This window comes from Papio anubis, chromosome 9, assembly GCF_008728515.1.
Source record: "Papio anubis isolate 15944 chromosome 9, Panubis1.0, whole genome shotgun sequence".
In the NCBI taxonomy this organism is placed as follows: domain Eukaryota; kingdom Metazoa; phylum Chordata; class Mammalia; order Primates; family Cercopithecidae; genus Papio; species Papio anubis.
Window position 1 is genome coordinate 115,649,512 of NC_044984.1, and position 19,159 is coordinate 115,668,670.

The window sequence follows — 19,159 nt, forward strand, 5'->3', positions numbered from 1 at the left end:
TCTTTAAGACCCCTCTGTGTTGGGGCATGAATTGGTACTTCATTACTTTTAAGGGCTGAATAATATTCCATTGGATGTATATATACTCTCTTCCTTCTCTGAGGCTGTGTGTGCTGTTTCCACTTCTTAGTTATTTGACTAAACCTGCTATGAACATTCACATACAAGCTCCTGTGTGAACATGGATGTTCCATCCTCTTGGGTATATAAGTGGGAGTGAAATTACTGAGTCATATGGTAATCCCATGTTTAACTTTCTGAGGAATTGCCAGAGTGTTTTCCTCTATTGGATCTTTTGACTTGATACCTATATCACTTTAATAAATATTTTTATTTTATTATTTTTTGAGACAGAGTCTTGCTGTGTCGCCCAGGCTGGAGTGCAGTGGTGCGATCCTGGCTCACTGCAAACTCCTCCTCCCAGGTTCAAGCAATTCTTGTGCCTCAGCCCCCCAAGTAGCTGGAACTACAGGCACACGCCACCATGCCCAGTGCAATGGTTCCCATTCAGAAGGCTCCGCCCTGTCTTGCCTCAGCCCCTGTACCTAAGAACAAAGGCCCACCAAACTCACGTGGAAAGCCGGCCTGCCGGATCAGCTTCTTTTTGGACAGCACCTTCATTGCCTGCAGGAAAAAAAGACCCCAGGTCCGGGTTAAAGCAGGGAGGAGAAGGAGAAGGAGGGCAAAGTGGGGGTTCGTCTACTCCAAGGCCGGCCCAAGCTCCTGGCCCCCTGGCAGGTTCAGGACAACACAGTGAGCCCCTCATTATCAGAGGGGGTCAAGCGGCCATGGGTTGTAGGGAGGCTAGACTCCTGGGGTGCCTCCAGCTCTGAGCTGTTCCTGAGGTTCACGGTCACCTCTCTCAGCTGGGAAACCACGAGCCTCGGGACTTGCTGCCATCGAATCAAAACACAAGCGAGCTGGAGCGATGGGCAAAGGAGGGGCAGGACTGGTTGTTTTACACATGGGGAAACTGAGGCTCAGCTGTTTTACACATGGGGAAATATCACTTGTCAAGGTCACATGGTTGGCACACGATAGAGTCAGGTTTGAACCTACGCTGGACTGACTCCAAAGCCACCCACGCAGGTATCTGTCTCACTGCTGCCTTGTTCTCAGTACTATGGAGGATGCAGAGATGACAGCTCAGAGGAAGGGCATAAAAGGCTTTTGCTGAATGAGTAACTCTTTCTGGGCCAATCCCCTCACCTCCCTGTTTTCCCATCTGTAAAATGGGCATACCACTTCCTTCCTAAGGCACAAAATAAACATGACCTAAGAATAAAATGGGACAACAGCTATGAAAACTTTCCAGGAAGCTGAGTGCTGGAAAGGAGGCTCTTCTGTGGATAAAGAGGGGGGCAGGGAGGAGAATGCGGATACTCACATAGTAGGTATTGTCATTTTCATTGTAGGCCAACTTGACGACACCATATGAGCCCTGGATAAAGGGAGATGCCCATGACATACTATCCAGAAGTTAAGATCTGCAAAATGAGAACCCTAATACAGACGTTGCAAACCGGCAGCCCATTGGTCAAATCTGTCCCGCAACTGTATTTTGTTGGAGCCTAGGTTTTTACACAGTTTGAATTAGTTGCCAAGATTTAAAAACGGAAAGATCTGGGCTGGGCACGGTGGCTCACACCTGTAATCCCAATACTTTGGGAGGCCGAGGCAGGCGGATCACTTGAGGTCAGGAGTTCGAGACCAGCCTGGCCAACATGGCAAAACCCCATCTCTACTAAAATACAAAAATTAGCCAGGGCATGGTAGCAGGCACCTGTAATCCCAGCTACTTGGGAGGCTGAGGCATGAGAATCACTTAAACCTGGAAAGCAGAGGCTGCAGTGAGCTGAGATTGCAGCACAGCACTCCAGCCTGGGTGACACAGTGAAACTCAGTCTGAAAAAAAAAAAAAGAGTAAAACAGTCTGATATGAAAATCTATATTCCTTGCCAGGCACAGTGGCTTACACCTGTAATCCCAGCACTTTGGGAGGCCAAGGTGGGCAGATCACTTGGGGTCAGGTTTGAGAACAGCCTGGGCAACATAGTGAAACCCCATCTCTACAAAAATTACAAAAATTAGCCAGGTGTGGTGGTGCGCACCTGTAGTCCCAACTACTTGGGAGGCTGAGGCAGGAGAATCACTTAAGCCCAGGAGGCAGAGGTTGCAGTGAGCCGAGATTGCACCACTGCACTCCAGGCTTGGTGACAGAGCAAGATCCTGTCTCAAAAAAAAAAAAAAAAAAAAAAAATCAAGATTCCTAGTTTCTTTTGAAAAAATGGAAAGATCTAGCTATATGTAGCCCTCATTTCCATATGTTGATGGTTTGCCACAGTCCTTACCACTCCCTACTACCTTACAGCTGGCATGCCTTACTCCTTTATATTACTTACTTGTTTTCTATTGGCGTTCAGATATTTGAACATGGTAATGATACCTCCCCCCTAATTGGCTAAAACAAAAGCAAAACTAGATATCAGAGTACCTCGGGGTGAAACAAAACCCCAAATGTAATGGGGATGTAACTATCACCAAGGTGATATGGAATTTCTTTGGAAGCTTTCTGAGCTTCTGCAGAAACATATTTAATTTTAAGATACAAGAAAACAAAACTAAACCAAAAACCTAGATCATTAATGACAAAACCCTTTCCACCAACCTCGCCTTCAAAGACTCCTCTCCTGCTCCCAGCTTTACCCCATTCCCTCTACAGTATCTGAACGCCCCCAGTGAATGCAGAAAGCCAGCCTGGCTCCGGGGATATTTACCTTTCCAATTTCATCCTTCAGGGTATACTGATTCAGCTGCACACAGTCCTAGAGAGTAAGCAGAGACGCGTGGAAAATGAATTTTAAGTTTGCAACTAGAGGCCAGGCGTGGTGCCTCACGCCTGTAAGCCCTTTGGGGGGCCAAAGTGGGAGGATCACTTGAGTTCAGGAGTTCCAGACCAGCCTGGCCAACATGGTGAAATCCTGTCTCTATTAATAATATAAAAATTGGCCGGGCGCGGTGGCTCAAGCCTGTAATCCCAGCACTTTGGGAGGCCGAGACGGGCGGATCACGAGGTCAGGAGTTCGAGACCATCCTGGCTAACACGGTGAAACCCCGTCTCTACTAAAAAATAAAAAAAAACTAGCCGGGCGAGGTGGCGGGCGCCTGTAGTCCCAGCTACTCAGGAGGCTGAGGCAGGAGAATGGCGTAAAAACCCGGGAGGCGGAGCTTGCAGTGAGCTGAGATCCGGCCACTGCACTCCACCCTGGGCGACACAGCGAGACTCCATCTCAAAAAAAAAAAAAAAAAAAGTTTGCAACTAGATACATTTCTCCAAATTAAACACACACAGGTAACCAGAACCCAAATCAAGAAAGAGAACATCCCCAGCTCCCAGAAGCCACTCCCACCACTGCCCTTCCCCAGGTGGCCACTCTCCTGACTTCTAACAGCACTGACTTTGCTTGTTGTACTTTGTCAAAATGTAAGCACACACTCTGGACTCTGGTAAAACCCATTTTTTTTAGAAGGTTGTTCCTAGTTTTAAAAAGTAAATTTTAAATCAAACAAGTAATCCTTGGCTACATTGTCCTATAAAAACATAAAATGATACAAGAAGAGCAAGTCTGTGCAAGCTTGGGGTAGACAAGGGTTTCTTAGATAATACGAAAAAGGTACAGACAAAAGAAACAAATGATAAATTGAACTTCACCAAAATTAAAACTTTGGCTCTTTTTTTTTTTTTTTTTTTTTGAGATGGAGTTTTGCTCTTGTTGCCCAGGCTAGAGTGCAGTGGTGCCATCTCGGCTCACCGCAGCCTCCACCTCCCAGGTTCAAGCAATTCTCCTGCCTCAGCTTCCCAAGTAGCTGGGATTACAGGCACCCACCACCACGCCCAGCTGATTTTTTTGTATTTTTAGTAGAGACGGGATTTCTCCATGTTGGCCAGGCTGGTCTCTAACTCCTGACCTCAGGTGATCCTCCTGCCTTGGCCTCCCAAAGTGCTGGGATTACAGGCATGAGCTATTGCGCCTAGTCTGTTTTGTTTTTTGTAGAGATGGGTCTTGCTATGTTGCCCAGGCTGGTCTCAAACTCCTGGTCTCAAGTGATCCTCCCACCTCAGTCTCCCAAGTAGCTGGGATTACAGACATAAGCCATTGCACCAGGCCTTGGCAGTTTCTTAACAAACATCTACCATACCACAGGCCATTCTACCCTATGGAAGTGAAAACGTGTTTACAAAGACTTGCATATAAACTTTAATAACAGCTTTAGTTGTAATAATAAAAAATTGGAAGCAATCCAAATGTCCTTCAGGTAAATGAATAAGCAAACTGTGGTACGTCCATACAATTGAAATTATTCAGCAGTAAAAAGGAACTACGGATATACACCACAATATGGATAAATCTCAAAATCATGATGCCGTGAAAGAAGCTAAGCTAAAAAGGAGCCGTTGCTCATGGGTCCTGGTTCTGTCTCTGGTTCATGCTGTGAATTCTCCCTCCTCTCAACTCTCCAGGGCCCCATCTCCAATTATGAAAGTTTTTCCTGGCCTTCAAAATGTAGTCCCTATAGCCCCTTCAAAATCAGCCCCTTTGGCCGGGCACAGTGGCTCATTTCTGTAATCCCAGCACTTTGGGAGGCCAAGGCAGGTGGATCACTTGAGGTCAGGAGTTCAAGACCAGCCTGGCCAATATGGCAAAACCCCATCTCTACTTAAAAAAAAAAAAAAATACAAAAATTAACCAGGCGTGGTGGTGCACACCTGTAGTCCCAGCTACTCGTGAGGCTAAGGCAGGAGAATAGCTTGAACCCGGAAGGCGGAAGTTGCAGTGAGCCAAAATCGTGCAACTGCACTCCAGCCTGGGTGACAGAGCAACCCTCCATCTCAACAACAACAATTAAAAAGCCCCTTTAGAAAGGCATTCTGATGTTGGGCCTTCTTCCGATTAAATTCATTCATTCCTTCAACAAATATTTTTGGGCTCCTACAATGCGCCAGGTACTCTGCTAGGCTCTGGGGATGGGATGGGGTGTGGAGGTGGATGAAATGATCCTGTGGAGCTTACGTTCTGGCTGGGTGGAGACAGGCAATAAACAACTAAACCAACACACAGATAATCAGATGCTGATGAATGTTATAAAGGAAAGCAAATAGGGCCATGGGGCAGAGAGAGGCTGGAGGATGCTTTAGGGAAGGTAGCCCGGGGAGCCTTTTGGAGGAGGTGATACTGGAGTTGAGACTTGGACATTAGATGGAATAGGCCTTACAAAGTTGGCATGGGGTGGTGGGGGAGGTGGTTCCAATCAGAAGGAACAGCGAGAATAAAGACCCCAGGCAGGCAAGAGCTTGGATTCCAAGGAATGCGAAGGCAGGAACAGAGGGAGCTTAGGGAGCTGGCAGCAGATGGCAAGGAGGGGTGGGAAAGGGTCAGACCACACAGGGCCCTGTGAACCCTGGTGGGGATCTGAGTTCTAATCTACCCCTCCAGGGTTTACGGTAAGGGTCTTGTGAGAAATGCACAGGAAATGCTGAACCCAGTGCCTAGTGCCAACGCATGCTCGGCCAGGCGGGTTGTCGCCAGGCTCTCAGTGACCGACCTCATTCCATCACACCTTTGCCCACACCTCGGTCTCTGCTGGAGGCTCCCTCTGGCCCTGCAGCTGCTCTGTCCACACCCCCAGCGGGTCACACACACCTGCCCCAGCAGCCCTCACCCATGAGTATAAACACCCCAGCTCCCTCACCCCTGGCGGGATGACTCTGAGGTTGCTGTTCTGTGCTGTTTCCAGGGCCCCCCGGAAGGAACAAGCCCCAGGGGCCTACACTCCACACTGGTAACCGGCTCCATAACCTACCCTTTGCTGACCGCCTTCCCTTCCCCATGCTGATTCAGGACCCCCCTAGGGCCCCTTTTTGGCCCCAGCCACCCCCCAGGTTCCCTGGAGTCAAGTCCTAGGTCAACTGTGGCACTCAAATCCTTCTGGGGGAGCCCAACCTTCCACAGAGACCCTGCTGGGGGCAGGGAAGGGCACCGGGGACCCCTAGGACCTGGCTCACCACCGGCTCACGCACCTGCATACCCGTGATGGAGACATGGTGAGACTCCACTGTCGGCCGCCGGGGCAGCCGAGGCGAGGACTGAGGGGAGCCGACGGGCGAGTAGGGCAGGGACGGGCAGATGCAGCGTCCGTTCATGTCCAGGCTGCCGCCGGCTGCCAGTCCACCCTGGGACCGCTCTTGCAGAGAAAGCTTGCGACCGGAGAGGTGGGGTCGGGCCTGGGACCCGGAGGTGTCGAGGGGGACCTCTTGGCCATCGGCCTCCAGGGGCCGGTCCCGGGCCAAGCCAAGGTCCACAGCACAGCCCGGCTCACACTCAGTGACCACAATGAAGGACTCCATGCCCAGGTGAATGCTCAAGGATGACAGGCCCCGCAGGGCCTCACAGGGTTTCTGGCTTTGGCTGCTGCTGCTGCCCCTGCCCCGCAGCTCATCCTGGGGGGCGGCCCGGTTGCTGCTGGGCTGACTAGAGACACATGATGACATGGTGCATGCGCCAGCTTCATCCAGCACACTGGGACACTCCCATCCGGCAGCGGAGCCACCTGCAGAGAGAGAAAGGGTCAGCCGGCCCAGCTCCTAGGGGCAGGGACAGGAAAGGAGCCCCTCTCCTCCTGGCCCGGGCTGCTGTCTAATTCCTGCCTCCAGTTGACATCCTAAAAAAATCTTGCAAAACATGGTGTGATCTGATCTCTGAGTCTATACAGAAAAGCACAGTCTGCATCTTCTTATATTTTTTAATTTTTCTTTCTTTCTTTATTTTTTTTTTTTTTTGAGACAAGGTCTCTCTCTCTCTTTCTCTCTCTCTCTCTCTCTCCCCCCTCTCTCTCTTCTCTCTCTCTCTCTCTCTCCAGGCTGAACTACAGTGGCATACTCATAGCTCACTGAACCCTTGAACTGCTAGGCTCAAGTGATCCTCCCATCTCAGCCTCCCAGGTAGCCGGAACTACTTCTCATACACCATGACAACAATTCCTAACTCAATTCCTATAGGAACAAGTATAAGAAAACCCCCAAATATAGCACACGTGTCCCCTACAGAACTGATAGCTGCTTCCAGCCAATTGTTGCTCAGCAGGAATTTGGGCCTACTATTGCTGGTTTTCCTTTTGTTTTTTCCCAAGAGAAGCCCTAAGGAGGTTAATAAGGTTGCCTGACTTTTTCACATTAGCAATTATTTCAAATATTTTTAAATGCTGGGCATGAAAAATGCAGGTCAGGGCTGGATGCAGTGGCTCATACCTATAATCCCAGCACTTTGGGAGGCTGAGGCAGGCAGATCTCTTGAGTCCAGGAATTCCAGACCAGCCTGGCCAACATGGTGAAACTTCGTCTCTACTAAAAATACAAAAATTAGCTGGGTGCGGTGGCGTGTGCCTGTAATCCCAGCTACTCAGGAGGCTAAGGCAGGAGAATCGCTGGAACCCGGGAGGCAGAGGTCACAGTGAGCTGAGATCATACCACTGCACTCCAGCCTGAGCAATAGACCAAGACTGTCTCAAAAAAAAAAAAAAAAAAAAAAGGGTTGCAGGAGAATCAAGTATGCCACAATATGGATGAACCTCTAAAATATTATGCTAACTGAAGGAAGCCAGTCACAAAAGGTCACATATATATGATTCTATTTATATGAAATTTTCGGAATACACAACTCCATAGAGACAGAAAGTAGACTAACAGTTGCCTAGGACTACGGGAATGGTGACGTTAGCGGGTGTGGGGAATGGCTGCTTAATGGGCACAGGGTTTCCTTTTGGGGTGACTAAAACGTTTTGAAAGTAGATAGAGGTAATGGTTGCACAGCATTGTGAATGTACTAAATGGCACTGAACTATACACTTCAAAATGGTCAATTTTATATTATATGAACTTTTATCTCATTTTTTTAAAAAAAGGCTGGGCACGGTGGCTCACGCCTGTAATCCCAGCCATTTGGAAGGCCTGGGCAGATGGATCACGAGGTCAGAATTTCGAGGCCAGCCTGACCAACGTGGTGAAACTCCATCTCTACTAAAAATACAAAAATTAGCCAGGTGTGGTGATGTACACCTGTAATCCCAGCTACTCAGGAGGCTGAGGCAGGAGAATCACTTGAACGGAGGCGGAGGTTGCAGTGAGCTGAGATCGCGCCATTGCACTTCAGCCTGGATGACAGAGTGGGACTCCATCTCAAAAAACGAAAAGAGAAAGGTCGGGCACACTGGCCGGGCGCGGTGGCTCAATCCTGTAATCCCAGCACTTTGGGAGGCCAAGGCGGGCGGATCACGAGGTCAGGAGATTGAGACCATCCTGGCTAACACGGTGAAACCCCGTCTCTACTAAAAGATACAAAAAACTAGCCGTGCGTGGTGGCGGGCACCTGTAGTCCCAGCTACTCAGGAGGCTGAGGCAGGAGAATGGCGTGAACCCGGGGGGCGGAGCTTGCAGTGAGCTGAGATCACACCACTGCACTCCAGCCTGGGGCACAGAGCGACTCCGTCTCAAAAAAAAAAAAAAAAAGAAAAAGAAATGTCGGGCACAGTGGCTCACACCTGTAATCCTCCCAGCAGGTTGGGAGGCCAAGACAGGTGGATCACCTGAGGTCAGGAGTTCAAGACCAACCTGGCCAACCTGGTGAAACCCCATCTCTACTAAAAATACAAAATTAGCTGGGCGTGGTGGCGGGCACCTGTAATCCCAGCTACTCAGGAGGCTGAGGCAGGAGAATCACTTGAACCCAGCAGATGGAGGCTGCAGTGACTGAGCCGAGATCGCGCCACTGCACTCCAGCCTGGGGGACTGAACGAGACTCATCTCAAAAAATAAAAATAAAAAAGATTAACACATCCCCTTAGGCTGTCAATTCTTACCATCTCTGGGACAGAACATTAACCTTTGGTTAACGTGTTTGACAAATTCTGCTGGACAAATGTCACAGGTACCGCTGGAATTCAGGGAGTACATTTGCGGACAGACACCTGTGGATGATGGCCACTTCGTGCTAGTCACCCACATCACAAAGGGTCTCTCTGGACCAGCCTGGCCAACATGGTGAAACCCCGTCTCTACTAAAAATACAAAAATTAGCCAGGCGTAGTGGCACATGCCTATAATCCTAGCTACTCGAGAGGCTGAGGCAGGAGAATCGCTTGAACCCGGGAGGCGGAGGTTGCAGTGAGCTGAGGTTGTGCCATTGCACTCCAGCCTGGCAACAGAGGGAGACTCTGTCTAAAAAAAAAAAAGAAAAAAAAAGGAAAAAAAAAAAGGGCCTCTCTAGATGTCCCAGGAAAACAGTGGGGGCCCAGTAGAGATTTTATGAATGAATAAAATGGTATCTCCGATGACATTGAGTGGTAGTGGGGTAACAGAGAGGAAGGTACAGACAGCAGAAAGCCAGAGCTCCCTGGAGGATCTGGCTGAGAGGCAGAAACTGTCCCTCAGTGCTCTCGGAACGGTCCTTTCAGAAGAACTGATGGAATAGCTACTATGCCAGCATGCGGCAGGGAAAGCCCAACAGGAAAGACAAAAGGGAAAAACCCAACATCCCAGCCCTGTCACGGGCCTGACTCATGCACACAGAGTGTGTGGTAAGAGAATGCCAAAGAGTCCAATCATGTGGCAAGATGTTCAACCTCATAGTAAGAGAACTGCAAATTCAAACTACAATGAGGCAGCCTGCTGGCTCCCCAAATAGTTAAACGTAGAGTTATCATATAACCAGCAATTCCTCTCCTAGGTACAGACCCAAAAGAAGTGAAAGCAGGGATTCAAACAGATACTTGTACACTAATGTTCATAGCAACATCATTAACAATAGCCAAACGGTATAGCCAAGTGTCCATCAATAGATGAATGAATAAACAAAATGTGGCAGAGCCATACAACAGAATACTATACAGCCACAATAAAGAAGGAAACTCTGACTCATGCTACAACACAGACGAACTGTGAAGATATATGCTAAGTGAAACGAGCCAGATACTAAAGGACAAGTGTTGTAAGATTGCAGTTACATAAAGTATCTAGAATAGTCACATTCAGGCCAGGTGCAATGGTTCACACCTATAATCCCAACACCTTGGGAGGCCAAGGCGGGCAGATCATTTGAGGTTAGGAGTTCCAGACCAGCCTGGCCAATGTGGTGAAACCCCATCGCTACTAAAAATACAAAAATTAGCCAGGCATGGTGGTAGGTACTGTAGTCCCAGCTACTCAGGAGGCTGAGGCAGGAGAATCACTTGAACCCGGGAGGCAGAGGTTGCAGTGAGGTGAGATTGCACCACCACACTCCAGCCTGGGTAACAGAGTAAGACTGTCTTAAAAAAAAAAAAAAAAAAAAAAACTTTAAAGGAAAGAAAATACCTGTAACCATGATTGGAGTTATGATGATAAGGCCTAGGATGCTACGGGATCAGATGGGGCAGGAGGTCAGGAGAGGGGAGCAGTTGGTCTTATCTCCTATTTCTCTGTCCCCCATTCCCCCTTACTGATCTGAGAAAGAAATCATCAACTCTGTCTGTCTCAGCTTCCCCATCAACGAGAGAATACAACTCAAGTTCGATATTTCTCCGTGGCCCCAGCTGCTGCTACTTGACTTCTCCTTTTCACGATCCTTATCTCTTAGAAGAGGAAACTCGGATCCCCTCAAGCTCAACAGCCTAAGGTCATTGACCTCCTGAAAAGTTGGTGCCCATCCCATAGTCATAGGATTAGATGAACCAAGCACTCAGAATCCTGCCCGGCACGTGGTTAAATGCTCAAAAACTATTACTTCAACAAATACCTGTTGGATGCTGATATGGTTTGACTCTGCGTCCCCTCCCAAATCTCATCTTGAATTGTACTCCCATAATTCCCGTGTGTTGTGGGAGGGACCCGGTGGGAGATAACCGAATCATGGTGGCAGTTTCCCCCCTACTGTTCTCGTGGTAGTCTCACGAGATCTGATGGTTTTATCAGGGGGTTCCGCTTTTGCGTCTTCCTCATTCTCTCTGCCTGCTGCTGTCCATGTAAGACGGGACTTGCTCCTCCTTGCCTTCCGCCATGATTGTGGTGCTTCCCCAGCCACGTGGAACTATAAGTCCAGTTAAACCTCTTTATGTTATAAATTGTCCAGTCTCAGATATGTCTTTATCAGCAGTGTGAAAACGGACTAATACAGATGCCCACGGCCTGCTCTGGTAGGTAGCCTATGCTCTGGAATGTTCCCACGAGGACTGATGTCCAAGCAAGCTGGTCTGCTCTTGAGTGTGTCTCTCAGCCCGGCCTGCGTCCCCCAGGGCAGGCGGTCAGTCTCTCCCCCATCCTAGAGCTGCCTCTGACAGGGCTGCAAGAGTTCCTGAGAAGAAAATGAGGCCCAGCAGTGCCTGGGAAAGTCAAAGGAGATTTTTTTTTTTTTCTCACCAACAGGAAAACAATTGCTTATCGAAGTCTACACCAGGCCAAGGGCACCCAGCCATCTGCCCCCGGCAAGGCTGTTTTTAATCGGCCTCCTTGGCAAGCTGGCATCTGGCCCGGGCCTCCCTCACAGCTCTGATGGAGTCTCGGCCTTTGCGGTCTGGAGGAGGATGGAGAGGAGAGATGGCTCAAACCCAGGGCGGGGACCTCGGCGCTGGCAGGGCAGGCGTGAAACCCCAGAGCTCAGCAGACAGGAGGCCCGGGGACACAGGCCTCAGTGCTGCAGGCTCTGACAGGAAGAGATGCATCCAGGGGCTTCTCGCCTCACAGACACCTACAGAGTCTAGGCCAGTGTCCTGAATGGTTTGGGAGTCACAGACCCTACAAAGACCTGATGAAAGCTACCAACACTCTGTGCAGAAGAAAGAAATCATGCAAAAAGACAATAGTTTAGCCTAGAAACAGCAACGGCTAACATTCAACTGAGCTCTCATCAGGCATCCAGCACCAAGCTAATCACCTGGCCATGTAACCCTCACAGGACAGGCCCTCTGCCAGGGAAGGACAGTGAAGCATTCGATTCCAGGGGGTGGAGAGTGAGAGGACTTGTTTGCAAAGTTGCTTGCATTTGACAAAATGTCAGCCCTGGCCCTGCATCCTTTCCCATGAAATCCAGGCAGAGGCCATCCCCCAAGGCCGTGCCTCTACCCTGTTCCCTCTCACGGGGCAGCTCATCACGAGAAACCAGAGCCTTCCTGGAGCAGATGGCCCCGGGACCTGGGCCAGGATGAGGGAAACGCTCCTTCCTCTGCCAGGAAGCTGAGTGGCGCAGGCCTCCAGGAAACACCTTCTCATTTCCTAGGGGCTGTTTCCAACCTGCGTCCGCTGCCTCCCGTGCGGCAAGCTGCCAGTGGGTGCCAAGGAGGTGCTCCCAAGCCCAGACCACCTGTGCAGGCTCCCCTGAGGTTGCCTCATCCCAAGCACAACAAAAAGGCCCAAAACAGCTCCGAGGATCCTGCCAAGGCCACGGACGATGTCCTGCCCGGGACATCAATGCCCTCCCTGGCAAAATGGGCTCAGCCAGCCACACCCTGTCTCACATGGGGAAACTGAGGCCCACAGAGGTCCTCAAGGAAATGCATTCGTTCATTCGTTCTTTCATCTAGTAATTATAAAGCAATGATCATGTGCTGGATAAACAAAACAGATGTGGTTTTTGCCCTCAAGGGAACTGACAGTCCAGTGAGGGGGACCAACATTTAAAAGCAGGTGCACAAGGCTGGGCGCGGTAGCTCACGCCTGGAATCCCAGCACTTTGGGAAGCTGAGGCAGGTGGATCACCTGAGGTCATGAGTTCAAGACCAGCCTGGTCAACATGGTGAAACCCTGTCTCTACTAAAAATACAAAAATTAGCCAGGTGTGGTGGCAGGCGCCTGCAATCCCAGCTACTGACAGACTGAGTCAGGAGAATCCCTTGAGCCCAGCAGGCAGAGGTTGGTGAGCCAAGATTGCACCACTGCACTCCAGCCTGGGTGACAAAGTGAGACTCCATCTTGAAAAAGAAAAAGTAGGGCCCAAGTGAATTTATAAACACAGACTGGGGCAGAAGACCAGGATGTGAGCAAAGAGAATACCAGAGGGGACTACTTTAGATTTGAAGGGAGGCGGGGGGTGAAAGAAGGTCCCTCTTGGTGAACGTCTATTAGGCTGAGACCTACAGGGTGAGCAGGTACTAAGGGAGCAGGAACTTGTTCCCAGCAGGGGAAACGGCTTCCGAGAAGGCCCCCTGTGGAAAAGAGGCGGGAGAGTGGAGGCAACAGAAACAAGTTCCCTGGGTCTGGAGCCCTGGAACAGGAACGAAGTGGGCGAGGAGGGGCTGGAAGGGGCCAGAGCTTTGTGGGAAGTGGATGATGATGACGAGAGCCAAGGGCGGCCCAGGGCAATGCTACAGGGACTGGGCTCAGACCCTGCTGTGAGTTGAACTGTGTCCCCCAAAAAAGTTATGTGGCAGTTCTAACCCTCAGGACCTCAGAATGTGGCCTTATTTGGAGACAGGTCTTTACAGAGATTATGAAGTTAAAATGAGGTCATTAGGGTGGGCCCCAGTCCAACAGGCCTAGTCCAATAAAGGGGAAAGGTAGACACACAGCCTGGCAGCACGGAGGGGGAAGGCCACGCGGAGGCGGAGGCGGAGGCGGAGATGGTGCTCCTTCTAGAGGCCGAGGAGCATCAAAGATGATCAACAGCCATCAGCAGCCAGGAGAGAGGCCTGGGACAGATTCCCCTCGGAGCCCTCAGAAGGGACCAACCCTGCCGAGGCTTGATCCCAGACTTCTGGCCTCCAGAACTGACAAAATATATCTCTGTTTTTGTTTTGTTTGTTTTTTTATGACGAAGTCTTGCTCTGTCCCCCAGGCTGCAGTGCAATGGCGCAATTTCGGCTCCCTGCAACCTCCGCCTCCCAAGTTCAAGCGATTCTCCTGCCTCAGCCTCCTGAGTAGTTGGGATCATAGGCACCCGCCACCACGTCCGGCTAATTTTTGTATTTTTAGTGGAGACAGGGTTTCACCATGTTGGTCAGGCTGGTCTCGAACTACTGACCTCAGGTGATCCACCCGCCTCAGCCTCCCAAAGTTCTGGGATTATAGGTGTAAGCCAGCGCACCCTGCCTAATATCTCTGTTCTTTAAGCTGCCCAGCCTGTGGGACTTGGTCACGGCTTCTCTAGGAAGACAATACACCACCCCGCCCAACCAGCGGGGTTCGGAGGAGCTGGCTGCCTTGGAGGCCACAGACTCTGAGGCGTTTCCCAAAGCCCGAGGGGGAGACCTGAGAGGCTCAGCTGCATCCGCGGAGGAGGTGCTGGAACATTCCAGACCCAGGGCCCTAGCGCAGCTAAGCAGGGTTATCAGATTGTGACACCAACTGTTACAACCTGTTCTCCTTCAGTGCTCTTTGGTTTGGGGCCACTGAAACGACTGGGTCCACAAAAACAAAGGCCCTCCCTTGTCAGAAGGCAATAGAGACATCTCAGGCTTCAGAGACCCCCTCCCCATCATAGTCCCTAGAACAAAAACGTTGCAAATGAATGACTTCTGGGTGACATCTGGCCACCGATATACTGGCCTTACACCAGGTTTAAAGCTCTTTGAAGGAGAGGTGGCTCATGGCCATAATCCCAGCACTCTGGGAGACCAAGGTGGGAGGATGACTTGATGCTAAGAGTTCAAGATCAGCCTGGGCAACATAGTGAGACCCCATCTCTACAAAAAAAATTTTTTTAATTAGTTGGGCATGGTAGCTTACACCTGTAGTCCCAGCTACTCAGGAGGCTGAGGCGGGAGGATGGCTTGAGCCCAGGAGTTGGAGGCTGCAGTGAACTATGACTGCACCACTGCACTCCAGCCTGGGTGGCAGAATGAGATCCTGTCACTAAATAAATAAATAACAATTTGAATGAGATGCCAACATTTCAGAGCCAGGAGGTTTCAGATAAAAGTGCAAATTTACAGATTCTCTTGAAGAACTGCACATTGATAGCACTGGGCCTGTGTTCTATCCTGGCAACCACTCGCTGCAGCTCTGGGGAGCGGACACACTAGCCGGCACGCCACAGTCCTCACCACTCCCCAGTGCCTCCCCGAAGCTGAGGACAGGCCGCCTGCCACGGGCCATACCCTCCCCTGAGCCCACATCTCATACCCAGCTAATTTTTGTATTTTTTTGGTGGAGACAGGGTTTCACCATGTTGCCCAGGCTGGTCTCAAATTTCTGACTTCAAGTGATCCACCTGCCTTGGCCTCCCAGAGTGCTGGGATTACAGGCGTGAGTCACCACACCCGGCTGGGCTGAGTTTTTCAGGAAGGGGCCAACAATTACAGGCATAGCCTTGCCATGTCCACATATTGCGTCCTGAATAAAGTCCAGGCTGGGTCAAAATCTCTAACAAGGGGAAGCACACAGCCCATTCCTCTGCCTTCCTGGGACCTCGACCTGCGTTTGAGAGAGATGAGAGCGAAGGTACAGGGTCTCGAAGTGCTTGGAGGAGAAATGCACAGGATTTGGGCACAGAGACATGGACATGGCAAACTCATGAGAGCTGTGGCTTTGCCCTCCTTGTTTACAGCTGAATTCCCGGGCCTAGAACTTTCTAGGACACTGCTCGCACTCAGTAAATACTGGCTAGAAGTTGTTTATTTCTTCTGTCCCAAGGCCACCCAGAAGGTCAGAAGCTTTCTTTAGCTGGCCCAGAGTTGACGTTTCTTTAGTCTCATAACAGCAGCCCAATTTATGTCTGGGAAGCCATCCCTGCATGTGAGATGTGGCCCTACAGGGTTGACCCCACCATCAGCTTCAGAGATTCGCATGTGACTGAAGCCTGGCCAGCTGGGTACCAATTGCTCTTGTCAAGCGGGTAACTGAAGAGTAGATGTGAGGCCGGGCACAGTACTTCATGCCTGTAAACCCAGCACCTTGGGAGGCCGAGGCAGATGGATCACTTGAGGCCAGGAGTTCGAGACCAGCCTAGCCAACATGGTGAAACTCCATCTCTACTAAAAATACAAAACTTAGGCTGGGTGCGGTGGCTCACACCTGTAATCCCAGCACTTTGGGAGGCTGAGACGGGCGGATCACGAGGTCAGGAGATCGAGACCATCCTGGCTAACACGGTGAAACCCCGTCTCTACTAAAAATACAAAAAATTAGCCGAGCGCGGTGGCGGGCACCTGTAGTCCCAGCTACTTGGGAGGCTGAGGCAGGAGAATGGCGTGAACCCAGGAGGCAGAGCTTGCAGTGAGTCGAGATCGCACCACTGCACTCCAGCATGGGCGACAGAGTGAGACTCCGTCTCAAAAAAAAAAAATTAGCGGGGTATGGTGGCACATGCCTGTTATCCTAGCTACTCAGGAGGCTGAGGCACAAGAATCACTTGAACTCAGGAGGAGGAGGTTGCAGTGAGCTAAGATCACACCACTGCACTCCAGCCTGGGCAACAGAGCAAGATCTTATCTAAAAAAGAAACCGAGTAGATGTGTGGGCCAGGCACAGTGGCTCACACCTGTACTCCTAGCACTTTGGAAGTCTGAGGTGGGCAGATCCCTTGAGCCCAGGAGTTTGAGACCAGCCTGGGCAACATGGCGCGACCTAATCGCTACGAAAATACAAAAAAAAAAAAACTAGCTGGGCTTAGTGGCGTACACCTGTAGTCCCAGCTACTAGGGAGGCTGAGGTGGGAGGATCGCTTGAGCTGGGGAGGTTGAGGCAGCAGTGAGCTGTGATCATGCCACTGCACCCTAGCCTGGGTGACAGAGTGAGACCCTGTCTCAAAAAAAGAGAGTAGATGGCCAGGCGCGGTGGCTCATGCCTGTAATCCCAGCACTTTGGGAGGCTGAGGTGGGTGAATCATGAGATCAAGAGATCGAGACCATCCTGGCTAACACGGTGAAACCCCATCTCTACAAGAAATACCAAAAAATTAGCCAGGCGTGGTGGCGGGCACCTGTAGTCCCAGCCACTCGGGAGGCTGAGGCAGGAGAATGGCGTGAACCCAGGAGGTGGAGGTTGCAGTGAGCCAAGATCACGCCACTGCACTCCAGCCTGGGCAACAGAGTGAGACTCCATCTCAAAAAAAAAAAAAAAGAGTAAATGTGTGACCCAAGTCAGTCTATTGGGTCTTATTCTGTGATTTTGTGGAAGTTGAAAAGAAAGAATGTCCTTTCTGTTGAACCTAGAGCTCAGAGGATATATTCCTAAAGCTACCAGGGGCTGGGGAGAACCCTGCCTCAGAATGAAGTCTAAGAAGACAGAAGAGAGGTAATGGATGGAAAAGAGCTGAGGCTGAAGACACTGTTTGGGCACCTGGATTCAGCCATGCCTGAAGCTCACGTACCTCAGTTTTTAACTACATGAGCCAACATATTTCCATTTTTGCTTAAGCTATTTCGTGATTAGTTTTCCCTCATTTACAGTCAAAGGCCCTGACTTACAAATGACAAAGCTGATTGACAGGGAAGCTGCTGTCTCCCTACACCCCAGGGCTCTCATCCAGGCCAAACTGCCAGGCAGCTACGAGGCCTCTGGCAACCTGGACAGCCTTCACCTTGACAGGCAGAAACCAGCACTTCCAACACTGCTTTGCTTCTTTCTTTTAATCTTAAAACATCAAGGATGGGGCAGGGAAGGGCTGATGAACAGGGAGAGTAGAAAAAAATTGGCATTTTCTTTTTTTTTTTTTTTTTTGAGACGGAGTCTCGCTCTGTTGCCCAGGCTGGAGTGCAGTGGCTGGATCTCAGCTCACTGCAAGCTCCGCCTCCCGGGTTCACGCCATTCTCCGGCCTCAGCCTCCCGAGTAGCTGGGACTACAGGCGCCCACCACCTCGCCCGGCTAGTTTTTTGCATTTTTTTTTTTTAGTAGAGACGGGGTTTCACCATGTTAGCCAGGATGGTCTCGATGTCCTGACCTCGTGATCCACCCGTCTCGGCCTCCCAAAGTGCTGGGATTACAGGCATGAGCCACCGCGCCCGGCCAAAACTGGCATTTTCAACGCAAGAATCGCATTGCTGCAGATGCAGTGATACTAATGGCTAGCCTGCTTGAGTGCTTGGCACTCTTCTAAGCCTGTGTCATCTCATTTAATTGTCATAACCACCTTATGAGTTATAGATACTGCTTGGTTTAGTTTGGTTGAGACAGGGTCTCACTCTGTCACCCAGGCTGGAGTACAGTGGCACAATCTTGGCTCACTGCAGCTTTGATCTCCCAGGCTCAAGCATTCCTCCCACCTCAGCCCCCAAGTAGCTGCAACTACAGGTGCGCACCACTATGCCTGGCTAAATAGGTCCTGCTATTATCCCTGTTCCACCAGTGAGGAAACTGAGGCACAGGGAGCCTGGCCGACTTGCCCACAATCATCCAGCTATTGAGTGCTTCAGGAGGGCACAAGCGTGAATGCTCACTACATAAACACTGTTGCCAAGAAAGAACTTTGGCAGTTATTGAATTCAAGGCCCTCAATTGGCTTCCTTTTTTTGGGGGGGCAGGGGGCGGGGGACGGGACATGGTCTCACTCTATTGCCCAGACTGGAGTGCAGTGGTACAATCATAGCTCACTGCAGCCTCGAACTCCTGGGCTCAGGTGATCCTCCCCGCTTTCCTCCCCAGTATCTGGGACTACAGGCACACACCACCACACTTGGCTAATTTTTTGTATTTTCTGTAGAGATGGGGTTTTGCCATGTTGCCCAGGCTGGTCTCAAACCCCTGGGCTCAAGTGATCCGCCTGCCTTGGTCTCCCAAAGTGCTGGGATTATAGGCATGAGCCACTGTGCCTAGCCGGTTTCAATTTATTTTAAAACAAAATATCTTAAATCTCTAATCCCGCCATGCTAACTCTTCATCTTCCCCTCTAGCCCTTGTCCATATGCATCACATTTTACAAAATTAAAAATAGCGTATGCATATCATTTCACATCCTTGCTTCCATGTGTCATAAGAGCACATTCTCACATGGCTTTTGCAATCAACGCAATAGAGGCTGCAGATGGAGTCACTGAGACTCAGAGAAGTTGAGATGACCTCATCCAGGCAGCCCGGCAGGCTCGCAGTTGGACCAGGAGGAGATCCAGGTGGCCTGCCCTGCAGCCCAGTGACCCCTGCAGCCCTGGATGCTCACAGAGTAAGCAGCTCCCCTGTCTTGCTGCTCGCCAGGGCCAACTGTC

At 50.5% G+C, this 19,159-nt stretch overlaps 1 protein-coding gene across 5 annotated transcripts in view; it reads right to left on the minus strand.

Moving 5' to 3' along the window:
- Positions 1–19,159, minus strand: part of CAMKK2 (calcium/calmodulin dependent protein kinase kinase 2) — a 58,519-nt gene that overhangs the window by 29,917 nt on the left and 9,443 nt on the right. For all 5 annotated transcript variants that reach the window (XM_017946255.3, XM_017946254.3, XM_003907280.4 and 2 more), the window contains exons 2-5: positions 6,080–6,609; positions 2,778–2,825; positions 1,388–1,441; positions 573–624 (exon numbers count right to left, since the gene is read on the minus strand). In XM_017946255.3, coding sequence (XP_017801744.1) covers positions 573–624; positions 1,388–1,441; positions 2,778–2,825; positions 6,080–6,550 — 625 coding nt within the window. In that variant the 5' untranslated portion in view covers positions 6,551–6,609. The remainder of the gene's footprint in view (positions 1–572; positions 625–1,387; positions 1,442–2,777; positions 2,826–6,079; positions 6,610–19,159) is intronic.